A 17,803-nucleotide genomic window follows, 5' to 3' on the forward strand; every position below is an offset into this window, starting at 1 on the left:
TTGTTCGATAAACCTTAAAGCGCAGATGAGTAATCCGAATGTTGACGAATGATTCGAGCCTAATGAATTCACGTTGTGTCCTTAAGACAATTTGTCCCCTCCACCGGTATCCAAGGTTCTTAAACAATTATCTCCCAGGATAGAACGGATCGCCTTTCCTATGAAGCGGTACTTCTTCAAAGGAAACCTTTGAACGTAACTTTGCAGAGATTAATCGCACAAAAATGACAATAACGAAGAATAAGAGAGCAGTAGAAAAATGCCGCGCGAAAAACACAAATGTTTTTTGTTTTATTTAAAACAATGAAGAGTCACGAAAAAACTGAAAAGTTTCGTTCGGTTCACGAACAGACATATCTGTCCGAAAATAAATGAGCGAACAATCACGACCAGACATATCTGTCAAAAAATAAATAAATAAATAAAATTCCGGGTGAATAACAAAACTGTATGAATCACACTTCTCATTCACCTTCTATGGGATTTGGATACCAAAATCCCAACACTAAATCATTATTTCCGGGTCAGCATAGTATATCACATCTTCTTCTCCATCGAGCCTGGAAGAGCAGCAGTCCCGCCTGGTAATAATTTCCAATATCTATGTTCTCCATGCATGCAACCAAAGGTTTTTCTGGCACACGAGGGTCAATGAACATGGTTGCCTATCTCATTCCCCACCAATGTTGAAGTTATGCATTTCTATACTCACATAGTAGGAGTGTGCGCTTACACTACTACTATCATCTAATGTCAACCTAGGCTGTCCAGATGAAGAGCTTCCTTCTCCCCAGATTCTAGCACTTGCTCTTCTACTTATGCAAGCCCTTATATTACCTCAATTAGATGTTTGCCTAATGACAGTCGGGTTACAAAAACATTCTATCCATCTGGTGTCAAACCTTATGCCTTCATTTATAGCACCTTAGGTATTGCTCCTTGACCCAAGGGTATCACGCCCATCATTTGTAGCTCTCCACTTTTCACGGTATCCAGCTACAACTTTGTAGATTCAAATCATGACTCATGCTTCTTTTCCATGTTCGGAAAACCTCTTGATTGTAACCTGTTTAACCTTTTGTTCCTCTCTTTCTACACAAAGCTTGTTTGCAGCTTCCGGTCGGACTAGTGAAGTATATGGTCAAAACAAGTAGTAAAACACTTAAGTGAGGCTCTGATACCAATTGAAAGGCATACGTGTGTCTATAGATTAATTAATATCGTTTCTAGAAATCCTTATAAGAATATCCGCAGGAACCCAGTGAGTCTTATTCTGTCTGTCTGAAGTGCAAGTACTGTGCATCTGATATTTTGCCGAGTACATCTTCGTTACAGCACTAAAAATGTCTAGCAAATAGGCAGTCTTTATGCAATACACATGAATCGGACCTGACCATTAAGGACAAAAATACACTAGAAAAACAATACGAAAGCAAAAATTGCAAAACAGGGAGCACGACTGGCATGTAGGACCACAACAGTGGTAAATCCAATTAGAAAATGGGTCTTATTAATTTTCCGGCGAGGGCTGGCGAGGGTGACCCTCGCCGGCGTCGGGTGGGGGCTGCCCTTGCCGGCGTCGAGAGAGGGTCGCCCTCGCCAGATCCAGCGAGGGCAGCCCTCGCCCGACGCCGGCGAGGGTCGCCCGACGCCGGCGAGGGTCGCCCTCGCCTGGGCCGGCAAGGGAAGCCCTCGCCCGACACTAGCGAGGGCTGCCTTCGCCGGATCCGGCGAGGGCGACCCTCGCCGGAAAAGAAAAAAAAAGGAAAAAAACAACAGAAAAAGGAAAAAGACGAAAATGCCCATGGCCAAAGTATTATGGGGTAAATGTGTCACAAGTGGTATAGTTTGAGGTTTTTCGTGTCACAAAAAAAAGTTTAGGGTAAATTTGTCACAAGTGGCATAGTTTGGGGTTTTTCGTGTCACAAAAAAAAGTTCAGGGTAAATTTGTCATAAGTGACATAGTTTGAAATTTTTGGTGGCATTTTCCCAAAAAACAATACAAAAGCATTAAAAAATTGCAAAACATGGACCACGACTGGCATGTAGGACCACTAAATCCAATTAGAAAATGCACAGTACATACCGTATGCCATCATAAAATGCAATTGATATATGTTGATTTGGACAAAAAGAGACAGAATGCACTCAGAAATTCAACCAAACAAGCTAAAGCAACACTAAGGCTCCGTTTGTTTGGCGGAAAATATTCTCCTTTTGGAAAATATTTTCCCGGAAGTCATTTTCCTGAAAAATATTTTTCCGGAACGTAATTTTCCGGTGTTCGGCGACCAATATGAAAAAGTTTCGGAAAATATTTTTCGCCGGCGACCGGCGGCGGCCGGCGACCTTAGTGAAGAAGAAGAAGAAGAAGCAGCTCCGGAAAATGATTTCCGCTTTTGAAGAAGCGGAAGTCATTTTCCATAGACTTAGGCTATTTTGTGAGGGGGGAAGGAAAATATTTTCCCACGGAAAACGTTTTCCGCCCCCCGAACACCGGAAAATCCGGAAAATATTTTCCGGGAGAATATTTTCCGCCAAACGAACGGAGCCTAAAAACAGAAATATTCCTCCTCACTGTCACCAATGTAATTGCTGTGGTATTTCACGACATGCCTACACCTTATCGATGTGTTGTTTGAACAAACTGCAATTGCTTTCTCTTGGACGAACAAAGGACCAGCTACACCAATTTGAACAAAACTAACCTTGTTTAAACGTGAGTGTTGATTGAAAAGAATCGCCAACCGAGGGAAGATGATGGAGAATCGAGACCCTCGGTTGCCCATGAGTGGAGATCGAAAGTGCCCCTAATCCGACGTAATCTTCAATTGGATAATGTAGAGCGGAAAGAAACGAAGCAATTTCGGAGTATTTTTGTTTTTAGGGATTGCAATTTATTTACTCGAGGCCACCCAGTGGGTATTTCGGTTAGTTAGGCCGTACTTGGGATTGTGTGGTTAGAAGCTTGCACGGATCAAAGTTCGATTCTCATTGACGACTTGTGATTTAAGGAATAGTCGAGGTGTGCGCAAACTGGCCCGGACACCTGGGTTATCAAAAAAAAAAAAAAAAAATTTACCCAGAATATTTTTGACGTGTTCGTGCCCATATTTGGGACCGATTTAGCCGTTTCACTCTTTTGAGAAAATGTCTGTCGCTTCACATCCTTAATTGAAGCAATGACAATAGAAAACAGGGGTTGGAATGTTGTACATCGTACTTTCTCAGATTCCCTTTAGGACACTCCGGTCGACTAGAAGAAGACAGTGCCAACTTCAGATTCCTCCTTGGATAGAACAAAGGCGGGCGGCGGTTGGAGCCCATACATAAAGTCAGGAAGGAAAAGTCGGAACCTTTCGTCATCCTCCTCTGGCATCAAGTCAAAACCCGAACCTTTTCGGTTCAGCAGAATGCAAATGCAAACCCCCCTTCAAGATTTTCTGCAGAAACGGGCTGGGAAAACGGGGTGGGTGACGTCGGGGAGGGGGACCCCATCCATGACCATTGCAGCAGCAGCTTCAGATTATACTACAGCCGTTGACTCGTTGCTTCCAACCGAGCGCTGTCCCCTGACGAAGCGTTATCCGCTGCAAGTTTCAGATGGCCCATCATCGTCCCCGTCTCTCCACCCATTGGCCTTCGCAGTTGTTGGTACCGTCGTGATCGCGTCTCTGTCACTCCCCTTCCCTCTCACCAACCCCCCTTCTCCTTCTTCTTCATCACCAAACCGTTCCTGTTCCTAGTCAAACGCCAGAGCGTCGTAGGCCAAGAGGGTCGAGCTGGTTCGTCGTGGCAATGGATGCCGGGAGATCGCCGACTGCGGGGAAGCCGATCCGATGCAGAGGTAGGCGTCGTGATCCTTTCGCCATTTTTCTGGAGCCGGTTTCGGCTATTGCGGGTTGTGTTAGTTTTTCTGGAAGTGATCGATGTGGCGGGTGTTGGAATTAATGAAAAATTTGCAGCCGCCGTGGCTCGCGAGCCGGGGGAGCCTCTGGCGATTGAGGAGGTGATGGTGGACCCGCCGATGCCTCACGAGGTTCGGATTCGGATCATTTGCACCTCCCTCTGTCACAGCGACATAACGTTCTGGAAAATGAAGGTAATATCCATTTCTCTCTCCATTGTCACCTGCATGCTTGTATATGTACGCAATCTGCTGTGCATAAAGCATGCTTTGCCTGCGGATTGCAGGATCCTCCTGCATATTTCCCAAGGATTTTTGGGCACGAGGCGGTGGGGTAAGCTTGATGACTCCGATTGTTTGTTCTCTTCAAATTATGTATTTGGCACTTTAAGTTTCTTCATCTCTGTCCACTGCTCTATCTTGATGAGTAAATGGGTCAGAGCGAGGATTCAAGGAGTCCAGTAGATGCTCGGAGTTGTCTAAGCTCAGCTCAGCTGTTTAATGTTTTGAACGCGTCTGGTGTAAATTGCTGAACTACAAAGAAACTTTTTTTTCACTCGAAGTTTTATCATCGACGCCACCCGGCATTTGGAAAGTATTTCGGAAAGTACACATTACCGTAAATGAGAGGGAAAACTTTGTCTCTAGACCTATTTTTGACACTAGCATGGTGGACAGAGCCAATGTTTAGGGTTTGTGTCTTTTTCAGTTGAGGCCAGTCCAGATCTTATCATTAATTTCTTTCAGTGTGATTGACTAGGTCCGCTTGAACTAGTTTAGGCAATATCTTTTCCACTCTAGGTTTATGATTGCTTTCTTGAGAACAGTTTGCTGTTTTCTTACTTATCATTTTTAAGAATTATTTCAAGAAAAATACATGTAAGAGTCAAACTTGCTAGATATCCAATGGAAATGATGCACATATAGAGCAAAAGTAGTATATGCTGTGAATATTAGATCTCTAAACGGATGCTCAACTCTGATAAGGTGAAGTAGTAGTATTTAAATTGGATGAATTTGAATCTAGGGAAACATTAAAAAGGTAAACTGAGTTCATCAATGAACATTGAGGATTTTCAGCTCCATTCAAGGATGGCTGTGCAGCAATCCATGCAACAACAACCATATTATCTTCCTAATATAGGCAGAATATTCTCCAAAAGGCATACCTTTATTTGATTTGATCCGTGCCCAAATAAGTTCCCAGACAATCATTGATCTGCAACTTTTGCAGGTTCTTACTTTCCCATATATGTATAGTCTAACCATATGATTCCAAATAGGCCAAGACGTTTTTTCCATAATGCTTTGTCTAATTTTTCATCACTTCTACCTTGAATTAATCCTGCTAGTTTATGAGCACCCCGATATGATTTCTGTAGAGTAGCACTTCTTTTCTCTGATATACCTTTCCCGAAAGCCAATAATCGTGTAGCTTCTGCTCACATACATATAATATTTGCTGTTAACTGTTAATTCTGACTTGCCAGAGCATGGGCTCTATCTTTGTATTTTTTTTCTCTTTGTTGATGTTAAAGTTTACGCTCTTAGGATCAGTTTGTTCTTCATTTTGGGGAAAAATGACACCAGAAGTGTCATGACTTTCGTACGGCGCTCACTTGGTACAAAAACTTATCGTCGGATCACTTAAGTGCCATTTTTTGAAAAGAAACGATCACTTAAGTGCCAACTCCGATTTGGGACGCTAGAAATCTAACGTGGCAATATTCTAACATTTCTTTCAATCGACGTGGCTTGCCGGCGTGCCCAATTAGCACTAATGGCCTAAACAATGCAATTTAACACATGATTGCCCCAAATCACAACCGTGTATTTGGGACAAAATTAGTAAGTAAAACTTGCAATAGAGGTTTGCTATTTCAATTGTGTGATTTTATCTCACTTGAATTGCAATTTTTAGAGTGGGATTTTGAGGATGGATAGTAACAAAAAACCGTGATGAAGGTTCAAAATGCTGGGAAAAAGAAATATAGCATGAACATGTTTAGATTGAGAGAACGAGGGACCACTAATTGGTGGTAGTGATGACGGTGCCGAGGGACATGATGGCGAGGTAGACGATGGGAAAAGAGATGGAGTTGGGGTCGAGGAGGAGGATGGCGTGCCCTTGCGGATGCCTATGGCGGAGAGGCAAGGGAGTTGACGGAGCGCCAGAGCTCACGGAAAGGGGCGTGGAGGCCGGAGGAGGCGTCAATGAAGGCGGTGGAGCTGCAGTGGGAACAGGAGGAGATGAAGGTGGTGATGTTGAGGGAGGGGGAATGGGTTGCACTTGCTGATGAAGGTGGAGTAGGAGCTGTAGAACTAGAAACCGCTTTTGGGGTCGATTTGGAGTGGATTGGTCACTATTGAAGATGAATCCTGACTTCCTAAGAGCTTGAGCTTCAAGCCAAGCGATCTCTTTCTCGGATTAGAGAGAGAAGAGATGAGTTTTAAGGCCAGGTCATCGTCCAAGTTGGACTTCCTTTTTTTATAAGAAAGCCACAGACATTAAAATTTCATAAAAAAAAAGTCGCGTGGGACTAATTGCCATAATTTGTCTCCAAAGGCACTATCGGTTTTTCTCCGATTTGACACTTAAGTGATCCGACGAAAAGTTTTGACAATAAAGTGAGCGTCGTATGAAAGTCATGGCACTTCTAGTGTCCTTTTCCCTCATTTTGGTATCCTTGAGATATTGCATTCAAAATTTCCTTGTCTTCAGGATTGTGGAGAGCATCGGAGAAAATGTTGACGAGGTAACTGAAGGGGATGTAGTGATTCCAACCTTCATGTCAGATTGTGGTGACTGTGCAGATTGTAAGTCAAAGAAGAGCAACTTATGCTCAAAACTCCCCTTCAAGGTGTCTCCATGGATGCCTAGATATGAGACAAGCAGATTCAAGGATATTAATGGAGAGGTTCTATATCACTTTCTGTTCGTGTCGAGCTTTATTGAGTATACCGTGGTAGATGTTGCCCATGTAACTAAGATTGATCCTGCAATTCCTCCAAATAGAGCATGCCTCATTGGTTGTGGGGTCTCAACAGGTGAAGCCCATTTCCTTTTCAATCTCAGTAATAGTAATTGCTTTCCTCATAAGGTCAAGACTTCTTGCAGCTGTTATTTTCATTTTGACTTCACACGTGATAAGAAGGAGCTGATGTCTTTGGCTCTTTATTGTTGGTTCACTGTTTTGTGGGTGGCTCTTCCCAAGCCAACTATTGGATCTTCCTATTGGTTTGCATATTCTCATGCCAATTCTGTCCATTCATACTTCTGTAAAGCTTTTACTGTTGCTGTGGGGCATTTCAGCATTATGCCTACAACTTTACTTAATAAATGATTCAGGTTTTAATGTGCCTTTTGATCCCTCGAGTAGAATATGCGTGCTTTGGCTATTCAAATGGCTGACACAAATTAGTCTCTCTCGTTGCTTTACTACCAGTACTGGTCTTTAGGGATGGTTGTATTGAGTCAGAAAGAAATTAGATTGAATGGGTGGGCTTTGAAAGGTCTTGTCTGATTGCATATTTGTTCTCAATTTCTTCGTGTTTCCAACTTGCATGAGCCTCTTGCAAAAGAACTATCTTAGCGAATTTTGACTGACATAGCGACAAGTAGTGGATACAATAAATGCTGAAAACTGGTTGGTTCTGTTTAGGGGTTGGAGCTGCTTGGAGAACAGCGAATGTGGAGGCAGGATCAACTGTTGCAATCATTGGACTTGGTTCAATTGGATTAGCAGTATGAAATATTCCAATATTATGTTTTCTTGTCATACTTTTCCACAAATCCCTTGATCCGAGAATTAAATTGAAAGGACAAGTTCATACCGAAGGATTATAAGAGAGATAATGGCTTGGGATTGTCTCTGTAGGTTGCGGAAGGAGCGAGATTGTGTGGTGCTGCCAGAATAATAGGCGTGGATGTGAACCCGGACAAGTTCGAAATTGGTAAGACATGTTGACGAGTTTGCAGTAAAATTATAATTCAAAAAGTCTTTTGATTACTAGCAGTGGCCAATATGCAGTAATTTTATATAATAGCAGTTATCGTGGTAACAGACTGCAAGTTCAGATGATAGACAAAGATAGAAGTGAAGTTAGGATTAAGAGCTTGGAAGGACCAAGTTCAATGTCATTTATAAAAGTTAATGCTTCTCAGAAAAATATCAAGGTCTGCATGCCCATACATACAATTTGTAAACAAGAAACTACTCTGCTCATTGAAGAATGTGTGACGTCTAAACATTGGATTCTAGGATTGTCTACTCCAAAGTTAGATCATCATATCTGAATTGATATCTCAAACTTATGGCATATGTACCCCCTTTCTGTCCCCACAAAACAGAAAGGAAAAGTCCAAAATATAAAAGAAAAGAAAAACTCAGATTAAGGACCTGGGTATACTTGCATGTAAAACCATCAGCATCAGTTGTTGTCCCGAGTGTGAAATTCTCGGTCTGCCATTGATCAGAGTATCTTTCATTGTTTTGAAGTTCAGTTCCTGTTTTTCCTTACTGACACAGGAAAGAAGTTTGGGGTGACAGATTTTGTCAATGCTGGAAACTCCGATAATAAATCGCTAAGCCAGGTTTTTTCCTAAACATCTGATCCTTAAGTTCACGGCAATAAATGGTTACTGGTTGCAAGGCAACATCTCTTATCTTTGGCAACAGTGATCCTACATATTTCATTTTGTTTGACTTCTGGAAGTATAACTTGAAATGTATTCATGCACTGGCATGGTGCTCTGTTTTTCTGGACTGCTCTAGTGCACTGTACCTACTTTGCAGTAATAAGGAAGATAATGTAAGATGAAAAAATAATAGCTGATTATCAGGCTTTATATGTTGTTTTCTTGGCCATGTAAAGCTCCTCTACATGTTAAACTCTTTACTTCATCACATAGTTTAAATTTCTCTGATCTCAATTGAACAGGTGATCAATGAGATGACTGGCGGGGGAGCAGACTATTGCTTTGAGTGTGTTGGTTTGGCATCATTGGTGCATGAGGCCTATGCTTCTTGCAGAAAGGTCTCCCTCTGTCTCTCTCTCTGTCTTTGTCTGTCTGTCTATCTGTCTCTCTCTCTCATGCTAAGATACATGACCTTTTAGACAGGCCACAGAATTCTGTGGTTATTGATCATCTCTTATTCGCTTGAGGTTCAGGGTTGGGGAAAAACAGTTGTGTTGGGAGTGGACAAGCCAGGGTCACAGTTGACCTTTAGCTCCTTTGACGTCCTTCATAGCGGGAAAAGCCTTATGGGATCTTTGTTTGGAGGTCTCAAAGCTAAGTCAGATATTCCCATCCTCCTGAGGCGCTATGTGGACAAGGTGACTCTTCTTTTCTATAGCTACTTGTATCATATCTTTCCTTCCTTTGCTCTTAATCCTAAGTTGATTGGAAAGCACTTTTGCATTATCATCACACACATGAAGCTGTGCAGCAATTCCAGGCAGCTGGTTGTGCTATTTATTTATCTGTGCCTAGAGAGTTGAAAATGCCGAGGAAATATTTCATTTTTATATCAGTTCTCGTTTCAAATCAGAGTCTGATTCCAGATATTCGTGATGATATGCCTTTGAACTTCTCTCTCTTTCCTCTTGTACTTTCAGGAGTTGCGGTTGGATGAGTTTGTCACACATGAGGTAGGCTTTGAAGATATTAACAAAGCTTTCGAGTTACTCATCGAGGGAAAGTGTCTTCGATGTGTGATATGGATGGGCAAATGAGTTGACTTTTGCTGTTTTTTTCCTCTCAGAGCAAAAACTCTACATTATTCCTGCATGAAATAGTGTTTTATTTGGAATATATTGTTCATCACATTCTAAGGTGGCAAACCCTGTAAATGTTCCGGAATGCTGAAATTTTCATTGGGACTCTTTGGTGATAATTCTGCACATGATACTACAACACTGAAAATGCACTGGACGCGCCAGTGAAGTACTCGGTGGGAGAGAATATCTTCTGAGAGGAACCATAGTGCCTCAAGCGGTAAATCCCAGGCTTAGCCTCCTCCGGAACTTCCCACTCGATGGTTGCCGAACCATATCCATAGTCTTCTGACTTCCACTTGAAAAACAAGCAGAAGTCATCATCATCATGTACCGGTATCCACCGTTCCCCCTCAAGCTTTTCTACGACTGCAAACGTGCCTTCTGTTAATAGGTCGTGTCTCGGGTCTGCACTCCAGAACGTGGCGTTTACTCTGTCTCCCCTTTTAAATGCTTTACTTTCTGGTAGGGTGACGTCTTCATTCATGTCGCCGAAATTAATGCCTGGAGGAGGAGTGTCACCCAGTGGGGGAAGCAAGAGGCTGAGCTGTACAGAGGAAAGGTCGGGCGGTGACAGACCTCTCGTGGGGACCTTTTCTCCTGTTGCCATGGCTTTTGCTAATTTCTTGAATTCTTGGATATAGGCTGATAACGTGTGGGGGCCGTAGAGCGTAGAAGCAGCCTGCAACATAAGTTAGCAACTGTAATGCAGAAAGCATATGGATGCTATCTCACAGAACAGCGAGTTCTGGTAGTCCTATGACGGTAATTCTTCTCGGTTGCCCCTCCAAGTTAAATCAATTTAGCATCATGGCTGCCTCAAAAAATCTATTGAGATATGCCTCATCTCTACTTATAGAATTCTGCTGACTAGATAGTGATTGTTGGTAATGTCGTTGGAGCGCTATCATTTGCTTTTATGAGCTGCACAAGAGAGTACCTCGTATCGCTGTTGTGTGTACTCTTCGAAGGTCGCCACATACTGCGAATAAGTGTTTGTAAGGCCTGCAATCACAACCTGGAGATCCTCCTGCAATTCTCCATTCCCATTGCTTATCAATGTCTCCTTCACCGCCTCCCTCAGTCGCCGGCCAGCCATTGTCGTGAATTCTGTAAATTCCGAAAACAGGATTTTGATTAGCTTGTATAATAAATGTCACCCTGACAGCTCAAGGTTTCCATCTAGCAGTGCTACTTCTGTTCTGGCATAGACCAGAGTCTCCAAATATCGTGTTTGGGACATGTTTAATGAACTTTAGGAAACCCATATACGATCAAAACCTGTTCTCGACTGAAACTGCTTTTCTTCGTTAACATGACAAATTATGGGACTTTGTCATCCATCTTGACCCAAAAAAACGTCTTACTTAAACCACCTGTGGAATTACTTTTGGAATTTCCTCTTTAGTGTCTAGACGTGGGTCTTGAGATACTATGTTCAATTTAGATATGTAGTGGCCGCGACATTCCCGGTTGAGCATGATCTATTCCAGAAGAAGTCTTAACACTTCCATACATGGAGGAATGGACTATTTCTAAGCAAACCGAAGCTATGGCGTGAAATTAAAATTCGCTGCATGAGGGAATTGGAGAGAAACGAACCTCCTGGTACAGAGAGAATGATAAGTTGTCCTAGCCTGAGCATTTGAATCGGAAGGATCGCTGGCTGCATTACAGTAGAAAAAGGACTGTTGAGACATTTGATCATGCTTGTCTGTGGTGATGTTAAGATAATGTGATCATCACACGCAACCCGTGACCGCACATTGTTGTTGCATTAGCTATTAATCCTCTTAACAATTTATCAGCACTTGGGCTAAAATTATCTGGTAACATCCATCTAGCACCTCCTACTTAAGCGTATTACTGAAGTAAACCAGCTAGGCAACACTGAAGGATCACAAGATGTGAGCCAGTAGAGCATATGCTTCTATCAGAAGAAGTGGATTTCAATACTCTGAATGCATTAGTTTTGGATCTGGTATGCTTCAAGCAGGTTGCAGCTCATGGTGAAGTTAGATAAGTCCATTAGAACAGCTGGCTCATGTGAGATTACTATAACAGTGTGATTGGATAGGGAGACGATCATACCGCCCAAGCATAGGGATCGAACATTTCGCCGGTGCTGAGTAAGACGGGCTTTGGCTTCTGGCATTCCTCCTGATACGCACTCGGTTTTTTCAGCATATTTCTCACAAGCTTCCAAAAGGGGTTGATCTGTAAACACGTGAGACATTCACGTGAAATGAGATAATAAAGTATAAGTCGGATTCTAATCTGGCTGAAACTTGCAAAGTATCATTGCACGGTAAATGTGGTATGCGCAATTGAAATTACTCGAAAACCGGTGGTAGCTAACTTAGGAATTTACTAACCTCTGTATCGCCTTGCTGGAAACCGAACTGGCCAGGGCCATCAGTGGTTCCGGCGGCAAAACCTGCACCTAGGGCCGCCGGACACGTTTTAACCACCCGGTTTCCCTCTAACTCCACCTCAATATCTGTGAAATTTACATATGCATGACGATAGTCTATCTTTCCTGTCAGTTCTTCTTTAGCAGACTCGAATAGCTCGATGGCCATCTTGAGTTGCCTGTCACCTATGATCTTGGTGCTTAGTATTTCATCTGGGTACCTGTAACCCAGCATCACGAACCCTCATATCAATTTAAGCTAAGAAGCTTATGGGCCGTTTCACAACCACCACACAACTAAAGAAATGCCCGACGATGATTAACTTATTCCGGAAGCAGTTAGAGAATACCCAGGTCCACGCCCCACGCAGAGTGTGTCATCCCCGTTGCATGAAGAGCGGTTGAAATCGCACGGTTTTCCCGTATCGGTGCAGAACGCTCCGAGCACGTTCGGGCTCACATCCCCTACGTTGGATTGGCAAAACGCAGCCACGAACAAGGAGCCATCGTTTATCCTCACCTTGGAACTCCGGCTGCTCATTTTGCTGCAAGGCTTCCCTCCGGTTGGGCCTATAGTTTGTGCCTTCTCGACCGACGACGAACCATCTATGTCTAATCTCACGAACAACACAAACAGAAAAAAACTGTAACGACAGACATTACATTAGTTATAAGAACTCGTGATCATCACTATTGCCAAGTGTCTAATTACACAATGTTACTAGGAGTGCAAAATCGACCATGAACGTTTAGCCTCGGTCTATTGAGTCATCTAACATTAGAAAAAATGCGCAACCAGGGCTTCATCTTGCCGTCGTAGGGTTCCTGATGCTGTTGATCTGTCGTGTCTTGCACGGAACCCTTTTTAAATGCCCTGTGGCCCTGAACCTCAGAGATATGTAAGATTTCCAATCTCGGAAATCCATCGATGGCGAGCACAGACTTGATTACACATTTTTTAAAACATTAATGAATGATTCAGCAATTAACCCAATGAAACCAAAAAATCCCTTGAAAAGCTTATATAAAGGCGCGATCCTGGAAAAGAAAGTGAGCTTACTAGATCGGTTAACCGGTTTCCCCTTCCCCGAAGCAGACCGGTACCAGTCCTCAAAGAACCTGGCGGCGGCTCCTTTGTTGTCTCCGCTGATGAGCAGGTTGTCTCGGCTCATGGATGTCCCATGCGTCGCAAACCAATTGAACGCTCCGATGCTTTCCCTGCTCTCGCCGTCGACAAACTTCGACAGTGTCATTTGCGTGTCGACGTTGGTCGGGTATCGAGCTCTCTCCTCGGCTGGATTGAGCAAGTACGCGCTCGGGCTCCGACTTATGCCCGCATTATCCACATCCCCTATAAAAAATAGATCATATCAGGATCGCGGGCATGATTCGTCGATCAACAAAATGCCACCCATATTGAGCTACGTACCTTGGTTAATGAATATTGAACCAGGCTTGAGGTGGTTATGAGCTTGGACGATGCTTTGCTCGACGGCGTCAACGATGGCGTCAAATGATTGTTTGACGAATCCGAGGGAGGTCACGATGTAGAGCACGTACTGCAAGTAACCTCCAGGACCAGCGTGAGTGTGTGTGCCACTGATTGCAACATTCTCTTCGGTGTACATATCTCCAAACCTTTCAACAAGTTGGAAATGAAAAAAAAAATGTGTTCGCTAAGATAAAAACCTATTACGATATTAAAATACTCAGCAACTGTAATTGGAATATCAATCTACTAGACAGTCTAGACTAAGTCCAGGCAATGACTCCTTCGCAAACTCTCTCCTCTTACCTCGATCTTAGCCTTTCGAGAACCTTAATAGTGACGAGCTGCGAAGCCATCCCCGCGTCGAGATTGACAAAGGCGAACCTCGTCCCGTGCGGACTTTCTGCCACGACAAATGCCCTTGCTCTCAACCGGAAGTGAATCCCCGCCGTGTTCTGCTGCATGTTCCCGTAGCCCATCATGTTCACATCGGCGGCCGGTCCCGTCGAGTCGTAGCTCCCGACTCCGACCAGGTACTCCCCATCTACGACTCCTGAAACTACAAGCGCGAGCGAAGAGAGAAGAAGCAAACACCTGTGCCCTTTGTTGCTCATCCTCTTCACCGTCTAGCTTTCATGTGGGATTAAGATTGTTGCTCAATGGCCTAGGATTCCTAGGAGATTGGCGTTGTAAGTTCTTACATTGTAGCGACTGGGATGTAAGATGATGTTATTATATAATAATGTTGAGAGAATGATGTCGTGATTTCATGTGTTATTTTATTTTTGGATTAATGAGAAGGAAGTTTTGGGATAGTTGGCACAAGAGAATCTTTGGATTGCTCGATCTGTTCGGAGAGATTGACAATGCAATGCCTTGTCCATTTATTGTGCGGATTTATGATGATGGTCGAATATCAGCCCGCAATTGCAACAGACAAAAGAAAAAAAGAAGAAGAAGAAGGGTGTTTGCATTTGGCTATATTATTCATTTTTTAGGCGACGCGAGATATTGAACACCCCTCTCACGTGCTCGACACATGAAGAGCCAAGGGGAAAAGCTTATGGATGAAGGGAGACCACATGGATATAGATATAGATAGTATATAAAGCCCGTAGACAAGGGACATGGGATACTTTAGCAATACTAATTAAGGAGCACATGGACCGGCTGGGCAGCCTTTGTCAGAATTGGAGGTAATGACATCGCAAGTACTTGAATTTTTGTTCGTTTTACAATCGAGTACCAAACTTTTTTTTTTCAATCAAGTATCTCGACTTTCCAAGTGTTGGTCAATGTGATCATCTGATAAAATTGTAGTCGGAAAATGCTTCTTTTGTTATTACAATGGCTAATGGAGCGAGCCATTAAGGAGACAACTGCAAGGGAACAGACTATTGCTTTGAGTGTGTTGTTTGGTTGCTTCTAGAGGCTTATGCTTGTTGCAGAAAGCTCTCTCTCTCTCTCTCTCTCTCTCTCTCTCTCTCTCTCTCTCTCTCTCTCTCTCTCGAATTCATGCCGAGACACACGTGAACATGCACGAGCCGCAATATTCTGTGGGTATGAATTCCCTGAAGCCTGAAGTTTCCATTATGACCTCCTGATGATTCCTGCAGTGTATATCACATATCACTGGCCTGCAGTTTTATGACACCTTAAATGCACTGGATGCACCAGTAGCCGACGCGAGAGAATAGTGTCGTCTTATAGGAACCATAGTGCCTCAGGCGGTAAATCCAGGGCTTGGCCTCCTGTGGAACTTCCCATTCAATGGTTGCTGAACCATACAATCCGTCGAAGCCCGAATCTCACCTGAAATACAAGCAGAAGTCATCGTCATCGTATGCCGGGATCCCCCGTTCCCCCTCCAGCCTTTCTACAACCGTAAACGTGCCTTCCTTTGACAAGTCATATCTCGGGTTTGCGCTCCAAAATGTGGCGTTCACTCTTTCTCCAATTTTAAACGCTCTGCTTTCTGGTAGGGAGATGTCTTCTTTCATGTCACCAAAATTAAGTCCAAAAGGAGGAGAGTCGCCCAAAGGAGAAGGCAAGAGGCCGATCTGTACATCGTAAAGGTCGGGTGGTGATGGACCTCCTAGAGGAATCGATTCTCCTGTCGCCATTTCTTTAGATAATTTCTTAAATTCTTGGATATAGGCTGATAACGTGTGAGGACCGTAGAGCGTAGATGCAGCCTGCCAAACATAACTTATCAACCTTAATCTGCTCATATGTGCCTTGAATTGAGTCTCATCCTTATTCTGTGCAGATGTGCTTCTTGGCCCCAACTTTAATCTATTCAGCTTGTCAAACACTAGATAATGATCCCATAGTATTATGAACGATGCAAAATTTTTGAAGGAAAAATGATCTTTTGTGATACGAGCAAAATATCCTATTTGGACCAATTAGAAGACTGGAATTCGACCATTTTTTCCTCCTAATGTATCCCAGTCGACGGTAAGAAAAAGCAACTATGAGTGTTGCATTTTGTTCTGGGTTTGATGCTGATTTGCTTCTATAGTCTGCATAGGAAATACCTCATATCGTTGTTGGCTGTACTCTTCAAAGGTTGCCACATACTGTGAATAAGCGTTTGTCAGTCCTGCAATTACAACCTGGGGATCCTCCCCGAATTTTCCTTCTCCATTCAGTATTAATGTCTCCTTAACTGCCTCCCTTAGTCGCCGGCCAGCCATCGTTGTGAATTCTACGAATTCAAAGAGCTTTGGAAAACTAAGCCTAGATGTTTAAGTTGCTTCTAGGGCACATGTTGCTGTAAGGTGCTCAAGGTTTCCATACAGCCGTACGACTTATTCTGATACAGTTAGCTCTCTCTGAGTCTCGCAATTTTTGTCGGGACATCCTTAATCAACTCTGGAATGCATACCTAAAGGCCGTGCTTCAATTCTTGAATCTAATTGTGCGAAAGTTTCTGCATACTGACATATATGGGTTCACTAGTCACTCCAATTGTGTGGTTATTTATATCATGTCATCGGAGCGAAAGATACTCTATCTTACTCAGATCTGGAAAAGTATTTACATTCCGATTTTAGTTAGTAGACACATAGAGAACAGAACTGCTTGTGTTGGCTAACGTTATGAATTATAGGGACTGTCATCCAGCTTGAGCCATAAAATAGTGTTAGGTCGACCAGTTGCCGAGTTACTTACGGAGTTTCCTTTGTAGTCATTATATGTGGGTCTTGAGATTCTGATTCTAATTTAGGTACAGAGTTGCAGACACATATTAAGTTATGACAGTTCCAATGGATGGAACAATGGACTCTTTCTAAGGAAACCATTGCTATGACAAGAAATTAAGATCCTCTGATGGTATTAGAGAGAAACGAACCTCCTGGTACAGAGAGAATGATAAGTTGTCCTAATCTCAGCATTTGAATTGGAAGAATAGCTGGCTGCATTGCAGTAGAAAGAGTAGCGCTTAGGCATTGGATCATGTCTATGTGATTGTCATAAAGGCGAAAGTAATGTCATCATAACAGACAAACTTGTATCTGTCCTTTTAAAGCATGTTTCCGAAGAGATATGATCCCTGTTATCATGTCCTTTTCAGTAGAGCTCATGGTTTTTATATTTTGATGGAGCGTGTTAAGTTCGGAGACTTCTTTGGCAGGTTCATGTCTAGTGGCAAGTTAGATAAGCCACTCTACAAATAAATGGATGTGCATAGATAGTATGTCATGAAGTTTGGTTAGAGACTCCTACCGCCCAAGCATAAGGAAGGAACATTTCGCCTGTGCTGAGTAACACCGGCTTTGGCTGCTGGCAATCTTCCTGATACTTGCTTGGTTCTTTCAGGAAATCCCTCATAAGCTTCCAAAAGGGGTTGATCTGTGATCATTGGAGCAGGACATTCCAGTGAAATGAATCAAACTTCATTGCACGATTCAAGACGGTCGATGTCGACATGGAGGAAGTGGGAAGTTACTGACCTCTGTATCTGTTGTATAATCGACGACGCGGCGGAAGCGGATTGTAACTTTGCAATTAAATCGGGAGCCGTAGAAATTTGATAGAGAAATAAAACGAGGAACAATAAAAGGATACGAGAAATTCACGTGGTTCGGTCCGAATGTCGGAACCTACGTCCACGGGCAGAACCAGCAAATAATCCACTAATAAATTGAAGAATTACAGGGTTACAATTACCCACACACTCGAGTGTTTCGCAGCCCTAGTAGATGCCCAA

The 17,803-nt window shown here is 43.1% G+C and overlaps 2 protein-coding genes and 1 pseudogene across 3 annotated transcripts; 1 reads left to right on the plus strand and 2 right to left on the minus strand.

Annotated features, from left to right (window-relative positions):
• Window positions 1-3,418: 3,418 nt before the first annotated feature.
• Window positions 3,419-9,791, plus strand: LOC115669821 (alcohol dehydrogenase-like 7). Of its 2 annotated transcripts, XM_056321280.1 has the most exons (11): window positions 3,419-3,654; window positions 3,747-3,847; window positions 3,966-4,102; window positions 4,195-4,241; window positions 6,630-6,955; window positions 7,570-7,652; window positions 7,786-7,861; window positions 8,437-8,501; window positions 8,849-8,944; window positions 9,080-9,244; window positions 9,527-9,791. In XM_056321280.1, exons 2-11 carry the CDS (start codon window positions 3,799-3,801, stop codon window positions 9,641-9,643), a joined length of 1,161 nt encoding a protein of 386 aa, XP_056177255.1. In that variant the 5' UTR covers window positions 3,419-3,654; window positions 3,747-3,798; the 3' UTR covers window positions 9,644-9,791. The 2 variants fall into 2 exon arrangements, with proteins under 2 accessions (XP_056177255.1, XP_030446816.1); XM_030590956.2 differs by having other exon boundaries at window positions 3,419-3,847.
• Window positions 9,763-14,518, minus strand: LOC115669820 (neutral ceramidase 2-like). Its single transcript, XM_030590955.2, has 9 exons — window positions 13,894-14,518; window positions 13,528-13,736; window positions 13,159-13,449; window positions 12,449-12,710; window positions 12,061-12,319; window positions 11,777-11,902; window positions 11,288-11,351; window positions 10,626-10,795; window positions 9,763-10,367 (listed from the first exon to the last, which is right to left on the minus strand). The coding sequence occupies exons 1-9, from the start codon at window positions 14,199-14,201 to the stop codon at window positions 9,819-9,821; spliced, it is 2,238 nt and encodes a 745-aa protein (XP_030446815.1). The 5' UTR covers window positions 14,202-14,518; the 3' UTR covers window positions 9,763-9,818.
• A 551-nt stretch (window positions 14,519-15,069) lies between these two features.
• LOC130134609 (neutral ceramidase 2-like) lies at window positions 15,070-17,548 on the minus strand (annotated as a pseudogene).
• Between the last annotated feature and the right edge of the window lie 255 nt (window positions 17,549-17,803).

Source organism: Syzygium oleosum, unplaced genomic scaffold (assembly GCF_021117445.2).
Source record: "Syzygium oleosum isolate NSW1041296 unplaced genomic scaffold, Sole_v2.1 Sole_v2.22, whole genome shotgun sequence".
Classification (NCBI taxonomy): Eukaryota; Viridiplantae; Streptophyta; class Magnoliopsida; order Myrtales; family Myrtaceae; genus Syzygium; species Syzygium oleosum.

Excerpts from the sequence above, each read along its gene's own strand:
- LOC115669821 (XM_030590956.2), top strand. The coding sequence starts at position 3,799 with ATGGATGCCGGGAGATCGCCGACTGCGGGGAAGCCGATCCGATGCAGA. Across the intron at positions 3,848-3,965 it reads GAAGCCGATCCGATGCAGAG|CCGCCGTGGCTCGCGAGCCG; the intron begins GTAGGCGTCGTG and ends AAAAATTTGCAG. Across the intron at positions 4,242-6,629 it reads TTTGGGCACGAGGCGGTGGG|GATTGTGGAGAGCATCGGAG; the intron begins GTAAGCTTGATG and ends CCTTGTCTTCAG.
- LOC115669820 (XM_030590955.2), bottom strand. The coding sequence starts at position 14,201 with ATGAGCAACAAAGGGCACAGGTGTTTGCTTCTTCTCTCTTCGCTCGCG. Across the intron at positions 11,903-12,060 it reads TCCAGCAAGGCGATACAGAG|ATCAACCCCTTTTGGAAGCT; the intron begins GTTAGTAAATTC and ends ACGTGTTTACAG. Across the intron at positions 10,796-11,287 it reads CATTCTCTCTGTACCAGGAG|AATTCACGACAATGGCTGGC; the intron begins GTTCGTTTCTCT and ends CGGAATTTACAG.